At 33.5% G+C, this 18,572-nt stretch overlaps 1 protein-coding gene across 6 annotated transcripts in view; it reads left to right on the forward strand.

Moving 5' to 3' along the window:
* UBR3 (ubiquitin protein ligase E3 component n-recognin 3) overlaps nucleotides 1–18,572 on the forward strand; it is a 225,737-nt gene that overhangs the window by 164,231 nt on the left and 42,934 nt on the right. For all 6 annotated transcript variants that reach the window (XM_038584782.1, XM_038584784.1, XM_038584785.1 and 3 more), the window contains 2 exons: nucleotides 3,165–3,270; nucleotides 15,918–16,021. In XM_038584782.1, the coding sequence (XP_038440710.1) occupies nucleotides 3,165–3,270; nucleotides 15,918–16,021 (210 nt within the window). The remainder of the gene's footprint in view (nucleotides 1–3,164; nucleotides 3,271–15,917; nucleotides 16,022–18,572) is intronic.

An 18,572-nucleotide genomic window follows, 5' to 3' on the forward strand; every position in this document is an offset into this window, starting at 1 on the left:
GTTGTTATTCAAGATTGGCGCCTGCCTTTGGCCCAGGGTGCGATCCTGGAGTCCCGGGATCGAGTCCCACGTCGGGCTCCCGGTGCATGGAGCCTGCTTCTCCCTCTGCCTGTGTCTCTGCCTCTCTCTCTATGTCTATCATGAATAAATAAATAAATCTTTAAAAAAAAAATCAACTTTTAAAATATCATACAAACAGTTGATATTTAAGATGTTTTTGGGGGTGCCTGGCTGGCTCAGTCGGAAGAGCATGCAACTCTTGATCTTGGGGTTGTGAGCTTGAGCCCCGTGTGGATGTAGAGATTACTTAAAGAAATAAAACTTAAAGAAATGTTTTCCCATTAGTTTTAGTTTTTAACTTTTTGATTATGACGTAGGTTCTCTTTATCCTACATCTACTACTGTCAATATTTGTTTTAGTATAAGAAATATTTTTACTGCTAAATGAGAGTTTATTCTTATTGATAGATAGCCCTCAGACTAAAATTTGAAAACATAGAATAAATAATGAAAGGTATTGATTGTTATTTGGCCAATTCTCTGTTTCCTACTGAAGTTACTTGCAATTTCTAGCATTGTTTTTCAAAGATAGATGTACCTTATTAGATATTCTTCAGCTCCAAAGTCAACAAAAGACTCTTGTTATATATTGTATTAATAGCTTTAGAAGATACCTCATGGTTACAGCATCAGTTTTACATAACAGTGGAAAGGAATTTTTTCTTTCAATCATAAAAACCCCCAAGGAGAGCGAGAGTGGTAGAAATAGCAAGGAAGTAGCAAATCTTCAACTGTATTCTTAGCTTTTCCAGTAAGTAATAAGGTGATCAGGCAAGGTTCTTCCTTTCTTTGGGTCTTTTTCTTCATCTGCAGAAATGAGGACATAGAAGAGATGAAAAAGTTTCTTCAACGTTTGTATTTCTTTAATTATGGTAGAGGTCAGGATAATAGATAAATTGCAGCATTTTTTTTCTATGCCACCATAGTTTCAATGCAAAACAAGTTAGTAAAATTGCAACTTATATGCTTTTGATTAAATCAGAAAAACTCCCTGATAATTGACTTTCATCATGAAAGGAAATACTAAAAACAGCTCTTTAATTCATTTAATACCTATGTAAAAAAATCTAAAACTCTTCACCTTGCAATTTGAGTTAATATTTTTCCATTCAAGGAATTCCTGTTGTTTTTTTGTTTTTGTTTTTTAAAAAACACTTTCAGGTTTTAGACACTTTTGTTATAAATTATGTACTTGGGAGAAACAATCTTATGTGGAATTGAATTGAAATAAAATGACCAGTATATCTTTCATCATTTTATTTCTCTGCTGAAAACATTCCTGTTGTCAGTGGTATTAGTTGAACCAGTTTACTGAAAAAACTGGAAATTTGGGAACCTTAACTGGTCTCAAAACTGGGGATAACAATATTACCTACCTAGTAGAATTTTTGTGAAAAGTAATTGAGGTAATCTATATTAAATGATTTCAAAATAGCGCTTGACATGTAACAAATACTCAGCTAATGTGGACTATTAGTAGGATGAAGAAATTTTAAGAAAGGCTTTATACTATACGTTGACTTACAGCATGAGGTGAAGCAGGTTAAGGTATTTACATTCCATTTGTTATAGAGAGATGAGATTGAAACTTACAGTTATGTCCAGTGTTAAGATTCAGTTCCCCTGCCCACCTCCTATTTTCTCTACCTGCTCCAGAGTGGAATACTTACTTTGTTCATCTTATAGCTCTCATATGTCTTACAAAAGCTTCCCCAAACCACAGCTACTACTACTATTACCCCTTCTACTGCTATACGACCCCACACAAAAATCATATTGATGGATCTTAAATTAATCTAAAATATATTGATTTCTAAGTTAGTTGCCTTGAGAAGTAAACCTTGTTTCGTTTTGATTATTTTAATTTAGAGAATAAGTGACAATATACTTGTGTTATTTGGCCTTTTTTCTGTCTGATTATAAGAGTTAATTTTAGTCATATGTCAGAAAGTATTATCTGACTTTCTAAAAAATGACTTTTTGAGTCACATAGGTTTTTGAATATTTGTGACAGGATAATCTAACCCATTCCTTATCATTTTTGGCACCAAAAAAGGACATGTGATATGAAAGTAAAATTTAGGATTTTCTTCTGAATGATTTAAAAAAAATTTTTTTTAAGGTTTTATTTATTTATTCATAGAGACACAGAGAGAGAGAGAGGCCAAGACACAGGCAGGAGGAGAAGCAGGCTCCATGGAAGGAGCCCGACATGGGACTCGATCCAGGGTCTCTAGGATCACACCCTGGGCTGCAGGCAGCGCCAAACTGCCGCACCACCAGGGCTGCCCTGATTTTAAAATTTTAAAGAAAAAGTCTTTTTTCCCCAAATGTCATGAACAGAATTTTGTTGAAAGCTAAGACTTGGGACCAAGCTGGGTGGCTTGGCTCAGGGCGTGATCCCGGGGTACCAGGATCAAGTCCCACATTGAGCTCCCCGTGAGGAGCCTGCTTCTCTCTCTGCTTATGTCTCTGCTTCTCTCTGTGTGTCTCTCATGAATAAATAAATAAAATCTTAAAAAAGAAAAAGAAAGTTAAGACTTGTAGATTATTATAGCTTAGACAAAAGAAATGAAAACAGCTGGAATAATTGTTAAGTAATATTGTTTTATTTCAGTTTTTTTCTTCATGTTGAATCAAAAGATAGTGAAGTCACAATTCAGTCTAAAGAGGATACAGGGGAAGATATTACATAAAGAATTTCATCTAACAGTGATTTATGTCGATGTCATTGTCAGTATCACTCAGATTAGGGTATTGATAAGAGTAAATCATCGTTAGGAGATGGCCACAAGAGTGCCAATTGTCAAATCTGATGCATAAAGCCAAGGAAAAGTAGGTCTGTGATAGGAGACGAGGAAGACAAACCATTCCAGTATTAAGATTGAGCATAAGGTTAGTCCAGATTCCAGTAGAAATTATTTGGATATATATTTCAGAATTTACCTTAAAAGAAAGTGTGAAGTAGTTGATACTTAAACTCGGTGAATTATAATTAGGAGGATGGAAAATATTTCCATATGAATTAGCTAGAAATTTTGTCTGAATTTTGCTCTGGAAGGATTACGTGAACTTTCTAATTACCTTTTTTTCATTTTGTTTAGATCAGCTGTTCCATGTATTAGCCTTGCACATGCGACTTTATAGCATTGATTCTGAGTATAATCCTTGGAGAAAGCTTACGCAATTAGTAGAAGAGGTGAACTCACAGTAAGTATTATTGAGAGATTAAAGTCAATTAAAACTGTTTTTGAGAAACAGGTCAAGTATTAAAATAGTAAAATTCTTTATGAATGTGTGAATTTTCCTTATTAAACACAGATATATTAAAAAATAAAAAATGTTTACCATTATACTTTCTATAAAAATCGCCTAACAATTCATACCATCTGAGAAAATGTTTAAAAGAATCCCATTAATTTTTATGCAGTTAAAAAGTTTGAATGGAGGTGCACAATGGCTGATTGCCCTTCTTTTTATGTCAAAATTGATCAGGGGGTTCAGGTAACCTTAGTCTGATCCCTTTACTGTAAAGTTCCCCATCAGTCACACCCAGTGTTGTAACCCCTGATGATTCATTCCTGCCTAAATCTGGTATTTCATTAGGTACTTCAAAAGAGTGATTTAAAACAAAACAAAGCAAAATCTCACTTCTGATTTATTAGCTAGGAATGATTTTTTAATTTATGGGATAACTTCCCCATATCATCTATTTGGTTACCCTGAAGATGGTATTGGTATTTGGTAGGATGAATGCTTGATTTTTCCCAGTTTATAAATTTCAAAGAAAATGAATTGATGCTGTAGCAACTTCCAGTGGTGACCAAAAAGTCGTGGTTATTTATTTGATGATCTTATCATTTTTATGTATTTGATGTGTTCACTCCATTTTTGCCATTCCTCTTTTCAGTGCAAATTGTCCTACTTTATTATTTTTATCGAAGGATAATTGCATCAAAGCTATGTGTATATCATAGACATTCAGTATTTTTGTACGTTACAAAATGATCTCCACCATAAGTCTAGTTACCATCTGCCACTATACAAAGTTACTGCAATATTATTGACTATAGTCCCTATGTTGTATATCCCCATGACTTATTTTATAACTAGAAGTTTGTACCTCTTACTCCCCTTCACCTATTTCATCCATCCTCAACTTCTTTCCACTTTAGTAACCATCAGTCTGTTTCCTCTGTGAGTCTATTTCTGTTTTGTTTTGTCCGCTTGCTTGTTTTGTTTTTTAGATTCCAAATAAGTGAGACCATACAGGATTTGTCCATCTGACTTAACTTCACTTAGTGTAATACCTTCTAGGTCCATCCATGTTGTCACAAATGGCATGATTTCATTCTTTTTTATGGCTGCGTGTGTGTGTGTGTGTGTACACACACACACATATTTGACATCTTTTATCCATTCATCTATCGATGGACACTTAGGTTGCTTCCATGTCTTGCTATTGTAAATAATGCTGCAGTGAACCAGGGGTGCATATATCTCTTCACTAGTGCTGGCAAGATTGTGGAGAAAAGGGAACCCTTACACATTGTTAGTGTAGCCACTATGGAGGTTCTTCAGAAAATTAAAAATAGAACTACTGCCGTATGATCCAACAATTCTGCTTCTAGGTATTTACCCAAAGAAAGTGAAAATACCAATTCAAAGACGTATATATTGCTCCCTTTTAGGTTAGTGAGAATCCCTGTGTATTTTTACATGATCCGAGTAGTCTTTGATAATATCCTTGCTTTCTGGCACAGTAAGTTAATGTAGGCTTATTTTGTACATTTTACACTCTCTACCTGGCATCAGCCATTTTTCTGTGTAGTTCCTTTTAATGGGAAATGGTATTTAGAGATCACAATCAGGATGATAAGGGGTATTATCATAATTATTTTTAGGCTTGTAGGCCATTCCAGTGGACAGAGCTAGGATCTCTCTCTCTCTCTCTCTCTCTTAAAAAAGATTTATTTATTTTAGAGAGAGACAGAGAGAGAGCAGACAAGAGGAGAGACAGAGGGGGAGGGAGAATGACAAGCAGACTCTGTACTGAGTGTGGAGCCAGATACGCGGGACTTGATCTCAGGATCAAGATCATGACCTGAGCTGAAATCAAGAGTTGGTCACTTAACCAACTGAGCCACAGATGCCCCAGAAATCAGTCTCTCTCTCTTTCTCTACTGAGAAAAAGATCTTTAGTTCTTACTGGTATTTGTAATTCAAATGGTAGATTGCAAAGTTATATTTTATTTCTTAACTTTTTTGTCATGTGCATCTTTTTTCTCTTATTTTGAAAATCTAGGTTCACAATGATACTACCTTTATTATTACTTCCATCACCTACAGTATAACTATAATTATTTTTAAAATGCTATTACTACTGACTCTTAAGTTCTTTTGACCTAGAATATAGGGATATACAGGCAAAGTACTGTTTTTAAGTCATTTGAAGTAACTTTTATTCTTGTGTTATGCCATCAACTTGATTTATAGTGAGACTCATTTGCCTTAGTATTTAAAGATTGCCTTTTTTCCCCTTGATTCGTTAATCTTAATTTTATAAAACTTAAATTTTTCCTAATGAAAAACTATGTGATCAATTCAGAGACCTCTATCTTACATTCATGCCTGTTTGCATTTCTTTTTGGGAACTTTTTATCTGTTGCCCACTTCTAAACATTGAGTTTTTAGTCTTTTTCCTCTTCATTTAAAAAACATGTTTATGGATTATGGATATTGGCCCTTTGTATTATAAGTTGCAAATATATTTCATTAGATTGTCAAATGTGTTTTTACTTTATGATTTTTTTGCCATCCAGTTTTTTTAATATAGTCATATTTATTAATCTTTTTAATTATTAATTCTGCCATTTGACTTACCTTCACTCAGGTCTTACCCCACTCCCTGATTATAAGGAAATTCACTTAGGTTTTCTTTTCCTATCCCTTTTTTTAATTGAGATATAATTGACGTACAACATTATGTTAGTTTCAGGTATAATGAAACTAATTACAACATAATGATATATTTTTATATGTTGTGAAATGATCACCATAGTAAGTCTAGTTACATCTGTCACTGCACATAATTACAAACCTTTTTCTAATGATGAAAATTTTAAAGATTTATTCTCTTAACAGTTTTTAAAAAATATTTATTTATTTATTCATGAGAGACACACAGAGGCAGAGGGAGAAGCAGGGAGCCCCATGAGGTTCTTGATCCCGGATCCCAGGATCACGCCTTGAGCCAAAGGCAGACACTCAATCGCTGAGCCACCCAGGTGTCCCTCTCTTAGCAACTTCCAAATTTACAACACACTATTATTAACTATAGTCACCACGCCATACACTATACCCCCATGACTTATTTATTTTAACCTGGAAGTTGATACTATTTGACTACCTTCACCCATTTTGCTCACTATTTGACTACCTTCACCCATTTTGCTCACTTACCATCGACCATCTTTGACAACCACCAATTTGTTCTTTGTATCTGTGAGTTCATTTCTTAAAAAATATTCCACATGTAAGTGAAGTCATATGATATTCGTCTTTCTTTGTCTGATTTATTTCACTTAGCATAATGCCCTCAGGGTCCATCCTTATTGTCAGAATGATAGGGTTTCCTTCTTTTTATGGCTGAATAATATTCCTCTGCGTGTGTGTGTGTGATATTTTCATTATCCATTCATCCATTGATTGATACTTAGATTGTTTCCATGTCTTGGTGATTGTAAATAATGCTGTAGTGAACATGAGGGTGCATATATTTTATTTTTTGAGTTAGTCTTATTTCCTTTTGATAAATATCCAGAAGTGGAATTGCTGGATCATTTGGTAGTTGTATTTTTAACTTTTTGAGGAACCTCCATACTATTTGCTGTAATGGCTGTACTAGGGATCCCTGGGTGGCGCAGCGGTTTGGCGCCTGCTTTGGCCCAGGGCGCGATCCTGGAGACCCGGGATCGAATCCCACATCGGGCTCCTGGTGCATGGAGCCTGCTTCTCCCTCTGCCTATGTCTCTGCCTCTCTCTCTCTCTGTGACTATCATAAAAAAAAATAATAATAATAATGGCTGTACTAGTTTACATTTCCACCAACAGTGCACAAAGGTTCCTTTTCTCCACATTCTTGTCAATACCTAGTTTTTCTTTTTGATAATAGCCATGTTAACAGTAGTGAAGTTATATCTCATTGTGGTTTTGATTTGCATTTCCCTGATGATTAGTGATGCTGAACACCTTTTTAATACCTGCGGGTCATCTATGTCTTCTTTGGGAAAATGTCTGTTCAGATCCTCTGCCCATTTTTTAATTGACTTGGTTTTTTTTTGCTATTGAGTTGTATGAATTCCTTGTATATTTTGGATATTTACCTCTTATCAGATGTACGATTCTTCTAATACATCTATGACTTCAGTTTTTACATTTAGATCTCTATTTGGAATTTATCATATCTGATATGAGAAATGGATCCAATTTTATTTTTTTCCATATAGCTACCAGATGTTCTATTGCTTTGCCTTCCCTACAATAGTATATTAAAAAATATATATATATATCAAAAAAAAAAAAGGAAAGGAAACAAAGGTGAGAAAACACTGTTTTCTGGTGTGGAAAGATCTGCATCAAAGTACAATGTTAAGAGATAAATACAGGAGAAAAAAATGTGTACATTATGCCACTACTTGTATAACCAAGTAGGGCTCAGAAAATTCATTTGTATTTGCTTGTTAAAACAAACCAGACCCATACATGGCTGGATAGTGAATTTATAGCAAGCATAAATGGCACCAAGGAACAGTAAGGGAAGCATAGACTTTATAATAAATAATACTGGGTTAATTGGATAGTTTTATGAGAAGTAATTAATATTGACCCCTATCTCATACAGAAGCTACTCACAGGGATCCCTGGGTGGCGCAGCGGTTTGGCGCCTGCCTTTGGCCCAGGGCGCGATCCTGGAGACCCGGGATCGAATCCCACATCGGGCTCCCGGTGCATGGAGCCTGCTTCTCCCTCTGCCTGTGTCTCTGCCTCTCTCTCTCTCTCTGTGACTGTCATGAATAAATAAATAAAATCTTTAAAAAAAAAAAAAAAAAAAAAAAAAGAAGCTACTCACATTTTGCCCATTGTTTCAGAAATGTCCTAGAAATGTAAATGAAGTGCACAGAAAATTCAAGATTGTGCTTGAGTTTATTATAATTTAATGAATTCATAAACTATAAAAATGAGATCAAATATGAGGGGGAAAAATCAGGTGTCATATCTCTTTAATTTCCTTTAATCTAAAATTGTTCCCAACTTTTTCTTTGTCTTTCAGGTCATTGACTTTTTTTTTTTTTTAAAGAGTTCAGGCCAATTATTTTGTAGAATCCTTCAATTTGTTGTTCAATCCTTTCTGTTCAGTAGTTCTTATGGTTAGATTCAGGTTATGAACTTTTGGCAGAAATACCACAGAAGTAATCTTTTTAGTGTATCATATTAGGAGGTACATGCTGTTGATTTGTGTTGTTATTGACGATAATAACTCTGATCACTTGGTTAATGTGGTATCTGCTGGATTTTTCCACTGTAAAGTTATTGTTTTGTCCTTTGTAATTAGTAATTACCTATGTTTTCTGGAGAGATACTTTGAGGTTATGAATATGTTTTGTGTGTATGTTTTGTGTTTATAGACAAAATTAGCAAGCTATGAGTATTTTGTATCTTATGGCTAAGGAAAGTCACTTTTCTTGACAGTCGCTAGTAATTTTCTTTTCTAGACCTGCATACTCAAGGGCAGTAATGGTGTGCAAGTAAAGTATCAGAAGACCTAATTCTGAGTCTAAAGATGTTTGGCAATCCAAAGATTTCCTAAGTGTAGTATTGATGAATTAAAAGTTTTAAAGACTAGACATAGGTACTGTGCTTTCAATAATACTTTTTGTCAGATGTGTTCTTATCAGCCTCTAAGATTTAATACCCACTAGGTTAGTTAGTAAATGCTATGAAAACTTATCCAGTGATTATTTTATGCTAGCTTTTTGGTGTTTTGCATATATATAATCTCATTTAATCATCACCATAATTGTATATACTAGGTACCATTGTTATCCCACGTTTTACAGATGAAGAACCTGAGGTTTAGAAAATTAATTGGGGTGCCTGTGTGGCTCAGTCGGTTAAGCATCCGACACTTTTTTTTTTTTTTTTTAAGATTTTATTTATTTTTTCATGAGAGACACACAGAGAGAGGCAGAGACACAGGCAGGGGGAGAAGCAGGCTCCATGCAGGGAGCCTGATGTGGGACTTGATCCCAGGACTCCAGGATCACGCCCTGGGCCGAAGGCAGGTGCTAAACCGCTGAGCCACCCAGGGATCCCCAGCATCCTACTCTTGATCTCAACTCAGGTCTTAATCTCAAGTTCATGACTCAGGCTCCACATTGGGCTCCTGTTAAAAAAAAAAAAAAAGAAAGAAAGAAAGAAATTAACATGGTTTTTAGGTGCACACAACTGTTAAGGAATAGAGTTGGCATTTGAATCCGCATTTTTCTGATTCAAGGGCCTAAGTTCTTAACTATTAGTCTTTGTTTCCTTTCTTAGTAGTAAGAGATCTGAGCAATTTCTGGAAAATCTGGTTGATTTTTCCCTCCTATATTTGTTCTCATTTTATGGTTCCTTAATAGAATGTAGAATGAACTATTAATTTATAATATTATAGTTCGTTATAATATGACATTGTGTTTATTAGCTATAAGATTTTTTAATATTCTATTTTCTCACTTTTAATACTTTCCCAACATAAAATTTTATGTCTAATGATATGGGTTTCTCATATATACTTTTCCCTATAATCCTCTTGAAAGTTATTTTTTCATTTCCTTTTAACCTCATTGTGTTGATAATTACTTTGGTTTTTTAAAAAAAATGGAAAATCAAGGTATTAACTCTAACCCACCTGTTTCCTCTTATCCATAGAGTTAATAGTGATATACAGTTTCTATAATCTGGATTTTAAAGATTATTTTAAAACTTTAAGAAATAGAAACAATTATTTTAAATTTTGCTTGTATTTTAAAATATTAAACATTAAAAGGATAGCTATCACAATGATGGCATTAAACCCCACACTCAGAATTTTTGGTTTTCTTTCTACAATGCCGTATATTCATTCATTCACTCATTCATTCTGATTATGTGCCTGCTGTGTGCCAGCAAAAATCCATTTCTGTGTCTTCAGAATGATTGTTGTTGTCTTAGCAGGCTACAAACTCCAGGCTATTATTATTTTTGTAATTTTTTTTCTGATTATAAAAATTACATTTATTTTATAGTGTTTGGAATGTGCAAAAATGGTGAGAAAAAAAAGAAAGAATCTAAAATCTTATAACCCATATGTTATATATAGTTTATTACAATTTAATGAATTCATGAAATATAAAAATGAGATCAGATATGAGGGGGAAAATCAGTCCTGTTTTCTGGGAATTCTTCTAACATTGGTAACATTGGAGACATTTATTTCCAGTTTCTTTTTTTCTTTAGATATATTACGAATTTTAAAGTATTATTTGAATCATGCTGTTTTAGAATCTGCTTTTTAAAATTAACACATAACAACCAAATTCCCACATCATTAAAAATTCTTTGAAATACCTAGTTTATTTATTCATTCCTATTGTTAATCTTTTAAATTGTTTCTTCTTTTCTACCATAACATCAGATGATGTGTTAAGCCATTTTTGACATGTCAGATATAATCTCAGAACTCTAGAATAACATGAAAGTATATAAATATTTTATGTTTTTAGTCATTTATTTGATATTCACTTCATGTCAGGCACTGTGTTAACATATCACAGCACTGTGTTTTAGAAAGATTGTACCTATATAAACTTTCACTGGCAATGTCGGGATGTTTCCATTTCTGTTAATCTTGGGTATTATCACTTTAAAAACATATTTTGAGCTAGTTTGATAGATTAAAAAAATGGGATCTCAAAGTAATAGAAATTTGTTTAATTTCTGGTAGAGTTAACTTCGTATAAATATTTCACGTTTATTAGCTATTTGTATACATTCTTTGTGAATTATATGTTGAGAACTACAGTCCATTTTTCTGTTGGCATCTTATTTTTTAAAAATTATCTGTTACAAAATAGATGAATGTAGAGAAGGGAAGGAAAAATAAAATAAGATGAAAATAGACAAACAGTAAGAGATGCTGAGCTCTAACAAACAGGGTTGTTGGAGGAGAAGTGAGTGGGGGGAAGAGGTAATTAGGTGATGGGCATTAAGGAGGTCACTTGATGTACTGAGCACTGGGTGTTATATACAACTGATGAATCACTAAATTCTACACCTGAAACTAAAAATACAAAATCTGGGGATCCCTGGGTGGTGCAGCGGTTTGGCGCCTGCCTTTGGCCCAGGACGCGATCCTGGAGACCTGGGATCGAGTCCCACATCGGGCTCCCGGTGAATGGAGCCTGCTTCTCCCTCTGCCTGTGTCTCTGCCTCTCTCTCTCTCTCTCTGTGACTATCATAAGTAAATAAAAATTAAAAAAAAGTACAAAATCTGTTATAGGCCCTAATCTGTTAAGTTGAATTTAAGTAAAGAATTAAAAAATTATCTCAGTGATTCTTTACAGCTTAAAATAGTAAACCTTATATTTCCATAGACGTTGAAACATTTTTTCCAAAATATGTTTTGCCTTTTGATTTTGTATTACTTTTCTTGATATACTAAGGTTTTAAAATTTCATGTAGCCAAACCAATCATGCCTTACATTTCTTATTTTTTCTGGTTACTTTCATACTTAGAGTACCTGCCTCACCTATCCAAGTTCTAGTGTTTACCTTTATAACCTGTATTGCAATGTGTTTCTTGTCTTAGAGTGTGCAATACCTATTGATACATTCTTTGTAGAATTTTCTTATGGGATGATTTTTAAAAAAAATCTTGGCATTTATTTTCATCAGTAGTAATGGGTGAAGATTTAAAATTTATTTTCAAATAACTAGCTAATTTTTTAGAAATTTTACATCCCGTTTATTATATACTAAATGTTTGTACATTATGGTCCTGATTAAGGACTTTACATTGGTCTATTGACCTACAAGCTTATTTGTGATAGAACTATTCTGGTTTACTTACTGAGGAGCTATGTTATGTGTATGTCTCTGGTTAGATTAGGCTTTTCTCATTTCTTCTGTCTCCTCGCCCCTGTCCTGTCCCATCCCATCCCCTACTTCCCAATTTTTGTTTACTGTTCTCACCTGCATATTCTTCCAGATGATCTTTAGAACCATTTTCTAAGTCCTTCCCTTCACTTGTGATTTTGATTAGAATTATTTTAAACTCATAAATTAATGTTGGGAAAATAGGTATCTTTGTAGTAGACAGTTTCCTCAATTAAGAACATTCCCCAGTTTTAAAAAAGTAATTATTTAGCCCAATGTAGGGCTTGAACTCATGACCCAGAGATCAGCAGTCGCATGCTCTACCAACTGATCCAGCCAGGTACCCCAGAACATTCTCGTTTTTTTAAATTCATTTTTGTATCATTGTAGTTTTGAAACATCTCTTAATTATACATTCTCAATTTAATATATAAAGATTGCTGAATTTTTATCAAGTATATATGATAGAGGATGTAATCTGAAGTATAGTTTTCTATGCATATGAAGATTTAGACTGATTTTAAATAATATTTGAAGGTCACTGCAATAATAATCAATTAAGTAATAATAACAAAAGGTAACTAACCTCTAAATTTGAGAAAGATTGCTTCTATTATAAAAAAATTATTGACACATAACATAATAAAATAAATGAGAATCTAGACTTATATTTGCCCTTTAAGCTTTCCAGTTGCTTATAATATCCCTATTTTAAGAAACTATATTTAACTTACTCATTTGGAGATACTTTTATTTTCTGTACCTAAAAGCTCTGTAATTTGTTAGTCTTTAGATCATGACAGAAGAAGTTCTCAAGCCTCTTTGATTTTTGTCCAGTAAAATGTATCTTTGCATAGGACTGAGATTGGCCTAGCATATAAAATTCCTTTGAATTCTGAGTGTGAGTCTTTTGTTAGTTGTTAGATTTAATGCAGCAGTTTGATAATCCAAAATCATTTTTATTCTAAATAACTTTTAACAGACTTGTTTCTTACCACTTTCTTTTTTATCCATAGGACAGCAAGGATTTTTCAGTGTATTTTCCTCTTTAGGAACAGATTTTATCCTCTGCATATTTCCTTTTGAGTCATTTTGTTCATTTCACTAAAGGAACTGTGATAAAACCACAGAAATACAAATAGTGGGATTTATAGGCCCTAATCTCATCAAGTTTGTAATTTACTATTATGTTTCTTCCCTCAGTGCATTTTATCTCTATGCTCAGGAGCCTTAGCTCTCTAGTTTTTGTCTCTTTTGCCGCCTGTTTGTCCATCCATCTGACATCCGTCCATCCATTCATTTTTCATTTTTTTATTTATTCAGCTGGTTTTTATTAACTGTTTTAATCTAGGCATCAGGGAAATGATGGTAAACAAGAGATAGTTCCTGTAGAAAGTTTTTTTTTTTTTTTTTTTCAGGGCACTTAACAATATAGAGGATGAATTGGGAGAACATATAATTGGGGGAGATTGAATAGTGAGAAGGAAGTGGCCATAGAGATGACAGGAATAAAGATAGTTGTTAGGACTTACTGACAATTAAATATGGAGTGAGTTAGAGAAGATAGGTTCAGGATATCCCCAAGATCCTACCTTATTTATTTATTATATTTTTATTGTGTGTATATTATATTCAGACATTGTGCTAAATGCTAGAGGATATAATAAATAAGCCACATCAAGACTAAGAACATAGAAGGGAGAGTAGGTTGGTTATGGGTAGGGGGGTTTGTTTGTGTGGAATTGAATAGAATGATCATGAATTCAGTTTCAAGCATGCTGAGGTCGAGCTGCCCATTAGATGTACAAGTGGAGAGAGTAAATATTCAGATAGTCCTAGCCAAAGATACAGACTTGGGAGTCATCAGTGTATAGTTGGAGATTGGAGTCATGGATTAGGAGGTCTTTCAAAAAGAGTCCTTTATGTTAAAAGAGAGTGGGAATTGAGCCTTGGGAAATATCGCCATTTCTAGGTTAGTCAAACTTGTCCAAAATACTAGCATAATCAGGGACACCTGGGTGGCTCAGTTGATAGTCTGTCTGCCTTGGGCTCGAATCCACATCGGGCTCCCTACAGGGAGCCTGCTTCTCCCTCTGCCTGGGTTTCTGTGTTTCTCATGAATGAATAAATAAAATCTAAAAAAAAAAAGAAAGAAAGAAAGAAGGAAGGAAGGAAGGAAGGAAGGAAGGAAGGAAGGAAGGAAGGAAGGAAGGAAGGAAGGAAGAAAGAAAGAAAGAAGAAAGAAAGAAAGAAAGAAAGAAAGAAAGAAAGAAAGAAAGAAAGAAAGAAAGAAAAGAAAAGAAAAAAGAAAAGAAAAATCTAGAGTAATCAGAGATTACTGATCTCCCAGGGAACCTGAGAGAGTGTTTCACAAAAGCCAAGAGAAGTTTCCAGACAAAAGTGTTCAACTGTATGCAGAATTAAAGGTCAATGAAATAAGGATTGAAAAATGTCTACTAGATTTTGTAATTAGGAGATCATTGTTGGCCATGTGGAAACCATTCGGGGGGTGGGGGGAGGGAGTGAATTTAAATAATAGGTGAACAAATGATGACACCCCTCATTTTTTTAAAAAAGGAACTTTGGGCTGGTATAAAAGAGAGACAGGAGAGACAAATAGTAGGTTTCATAGCATTAATGGAAAGTTAGCTTTGGAGAGGGAGACAAGTAAATTAAAGGGATATTTATAGAGAATGGAGACACTTAAAGAACTGACTTCCTCTGGCAATTACAATCTTCAGAGCAGCAGGCATTCATTTATTCACCATTGTGTCCAGTGCCTGCAGCAGTTTGATAGAAGAAGATATTGTAAATAATCAATATTTGTTGAATGATGGAGCCTAGTAAAAGAGTTGAACAACTTTTGTTCATCCTAAATCTAGACTGAATTATACTTTCAAAATTTAGACAATTCTAGAATTGTCTAATTAAGACAATTAAGATTTGATTGTGTTTTCTTATAATAAAAATTAAACCTGTGATCAAAAAATGTGTCCTTCTACACGGTTTTAAAAATTCTTATAAATCTAGAATGAGATCTGCTTTAGAATATATTCTGTTTCTCATAGTACTACACATTCCTAAAGTTTACTACTTTGTCTTTTATAGTGTTTTAAGTTCTGCTTTGGCTATCATTATCTTTTTTTGAAACTTTGAAAATGTTAAAGATTTTTAAAAAATTTTTATGATAGTCATAAAATTGAAATAACAAAAAATATAAATCATACCTTTTCAATATAACTTGTTTGTGAATTATACCTGTTCTTTTTTTAATAATGTGAACATTTATTCTGTAGTGCAAAGTCTGTGATAGCAAGTATCCTATATCTACTCCATTTATAGTGAAACTAATCCTCTAAATTCCAGTTAATCCTTCATTTGATTCCTGTAATCAATCAAGAGATCAGAAAGACTCATAATCAAGTTAATGTATCCCACTTGTTTACTTAAGAAGATCTAATAAATTCTCCATGTAATTTATTCATATTCGGTAGAATCAAGAGAATATATGAATACAAAAGATTATATTTTTAAGCAAAAAATATGGCCCTTTTTCTTTTGAGATTTCTCAATTGTTTATAAAAGTTTGATTTCTGTTCCATAGACATATATGTGAAATATGAAATGAATTAGAAAAGATATATAATATCATCTAAAGTGATTATGTGTTTTTCTTTTAGGCAGGGAAATGAAGAACAACAGCCTGAGGTCCCAATTCTTTATCATGATGTTACATCCCTCTTGCTTATCCAGATCTTAATGATGCCACAACCCTTACGCAAAGGTATGTCTTTATAATTCCGATTCTTAGATTATATAGTATACATAATACTCTAAAAATTGTGGGGACAAATATTTAGTCTGTTGGAAATGTTTTGAAGTCAATGCTTTTATTATTATTTTTATTAAGTAGTAAATAATAATCATATATCTAAAAGATGACAATGAAATAAAGGACTTTTTTTCATTTATGGGTCTGTTCTTTTCAGCTGTTTAGTCAATAATAAGGTAAAGGGGAAATCACTCTGAAAACCCTCATTTAAAAAAAATTTAAAGTGATAATACAAAATATGAAAAAAAAAAAGAGCAAACTGTGAGCCTTAATGCCTCAACCTTATATGTATAAATATTTTATATAGTAGTAATCATAGAGTTATTCAAAATGTGATATCCCATCATTTTTAGAGTTAATATACTATTTTGATATTAACAGCCTAAATACTATGATAATAATAGCATTAATGATACATTTGCAGTGTTTTAATTATTGTTCCATAGTCTGTAGTTTTCATTTAAAGACATTTAAAATATTCTGTTAAATAATTAACTATTCTCTGGGATGCCTGGGTGGCTCAGTCAGTTAAGCATCTGCCTTTGGCTCAGGTCATGAGCCCACCGTCCTGGGATCAAGCCCCACATCAGGCTGCCTGCTCAGTAGAGAGCCTGCTCCTCTTCCTGCTCTTTCCCTTTCTTGTGCTCTCTCTCTGTCAAATAAATAAATAAAATCTAAAAAAAATTTAATCATTCTCTTTTGGTGAAAAGTTTTGTTTTTGTGTTGTTAAGAGTTACTTGAAAGAACATCTGTAAATGTATAAAGGCCTTATTACTGGAGATGATATCTTTTGCATGTACTTCAACTTGATCTTTGATAAAATTTTTTACCTAAGGGTATGAAGTGATCATTTATCTAACATAAACAAATTGATATTTTATGCAAAGTATTATATTTTCTGAGGAGTTAAATGTCATTAATAAACAAGCATAATATTTTATACTTGAACTGTGAATTTTGGATTTTTTTTAAGTTTTTATTTTAATCACCTCTAGTGTTCATCAAGGCAAATGCGCTCCTTAATCCCCATCATCTATTTCATCCATAACCCACCCACCTCCCCTCTGGTAGCCATCAGTGTGTTGTTCTCTATAGTTAAGAGTCTGTTTCTTGGTTTGCCTCTCTCTCTCTCTGTTTGTTCCCTTTGCTTATTTGTTTTGTTTCTTCAGTTTTACACATGAATGAAATCATGTGATATTTGTCTTCCTTTGACTGAGCATAATACTCTCTAGCTCCATCTATGTCATTATGGATGGCAAAATTTCATTCTTTTTATATGTATACATATATACATATATACATATATATGCACATATATGTATACACACACATATATATCACATCTTTATCTGTTCATCAATCGATGGATACTTGGTCTGATTCTGTATCTTGGCTATTGTAAATAATGCTGTTATAAATATAGGGGTGCATGTATCCCTTTGAATTAGAATTTTGTAATCTTTGGATAAGTATCCAGTAGTGCGATTGCTGGATCATAGGATAGTTCTATTTTTAACTTTTGGAGGAAGCTCCATACTGTTTTCCACAGTGGCTGCACCAGTTTTCATTCCCACCAACAGTCCAAGAAGGTTCCTTTTTCTCCAGATTCATTCTAACACTTGTTTCATGTGTTTTTGATATTAGCCATTCTGGCAGGTGTGAGGTAACATCTCATTATAGTTTTGATTTGCATTTCCCTGATATTGAGTAATGTTAAGCGTCTTTTCATGTGTTTGTTGGCCATCTGGATGTCTTCTTCGGGAAAATGTCAATTCATGTCTTTTTTAATTGGATTATTTGCCTTTTGGGTGTTGAGTTGTATAAATTCTTTATAGATTTTGGATTTGGACCCTTTATTCAGGTATGTCCTTTGCAATAGCTTCTCCTGTTCTATAGGTTGTCTTTCAGTTTAATTGATTGTTTCCTTTGCTGTGCAGGAGGTTTATATTGATGAAGTCCAAATAGTTTATTTTTGCTTTTGTTTCCCTTGCCTCAGGAGACATGTGTAGAAAGAAATTGCTTTGGCTGATGTCAAAGAAGTTACTGCCTGTGTTCTCTTCTAGAATTTTTATGGTTTCAGGTCTCACATTTAGGAGTTTAATCCATTTTGAATTTATTTTTGTGTATAGTGTAAGAAAGTAGTCCAGTTTCATTCTTTTGCATGTTGCTGTCCAATTTTCCCAATACCATTTGTTGAAGAGGCTGTCTTTTTTCCATTAAATATTCTCTCCTGCTTTGTCAAAGATTAACTGATCATATAATTGTGGGTTCATTTCTGGGTTTTCTATTTTGTTCTGTTGATCTAAGTGTCTGTTTTTGTGCCAGTATCATACTGTTTGAATAACTATAGCTTTGTAATATAACCTGAAATCTGGAATTGTGATGCTTCCACCTTTGCTTTTCCTTTTCAAGATTGCTTTGACTATTTGGGATCTTTTGTAGTTCCATACAAATGCTGTTGGCATTTTGATAGAGATGCATTAAATGTGTAGATTGCCTTCTG

This window comes from Canis lupus, chromosome 36, assembly GCF_011100685.1.
Source record: "Canis lupus familiaris isolate Mischka breed German Shepherd chromosome 36, alternate assembly UU_Cfam_GSD_1.0, whole genome shotgun sequence".
Classification (NCBI taxonomy): domain Eukaryota; kingdom Metazoa; phylum Chordata; class Mammalia; order Carnivora; family Canidae; genus Canis; species Canis lupus.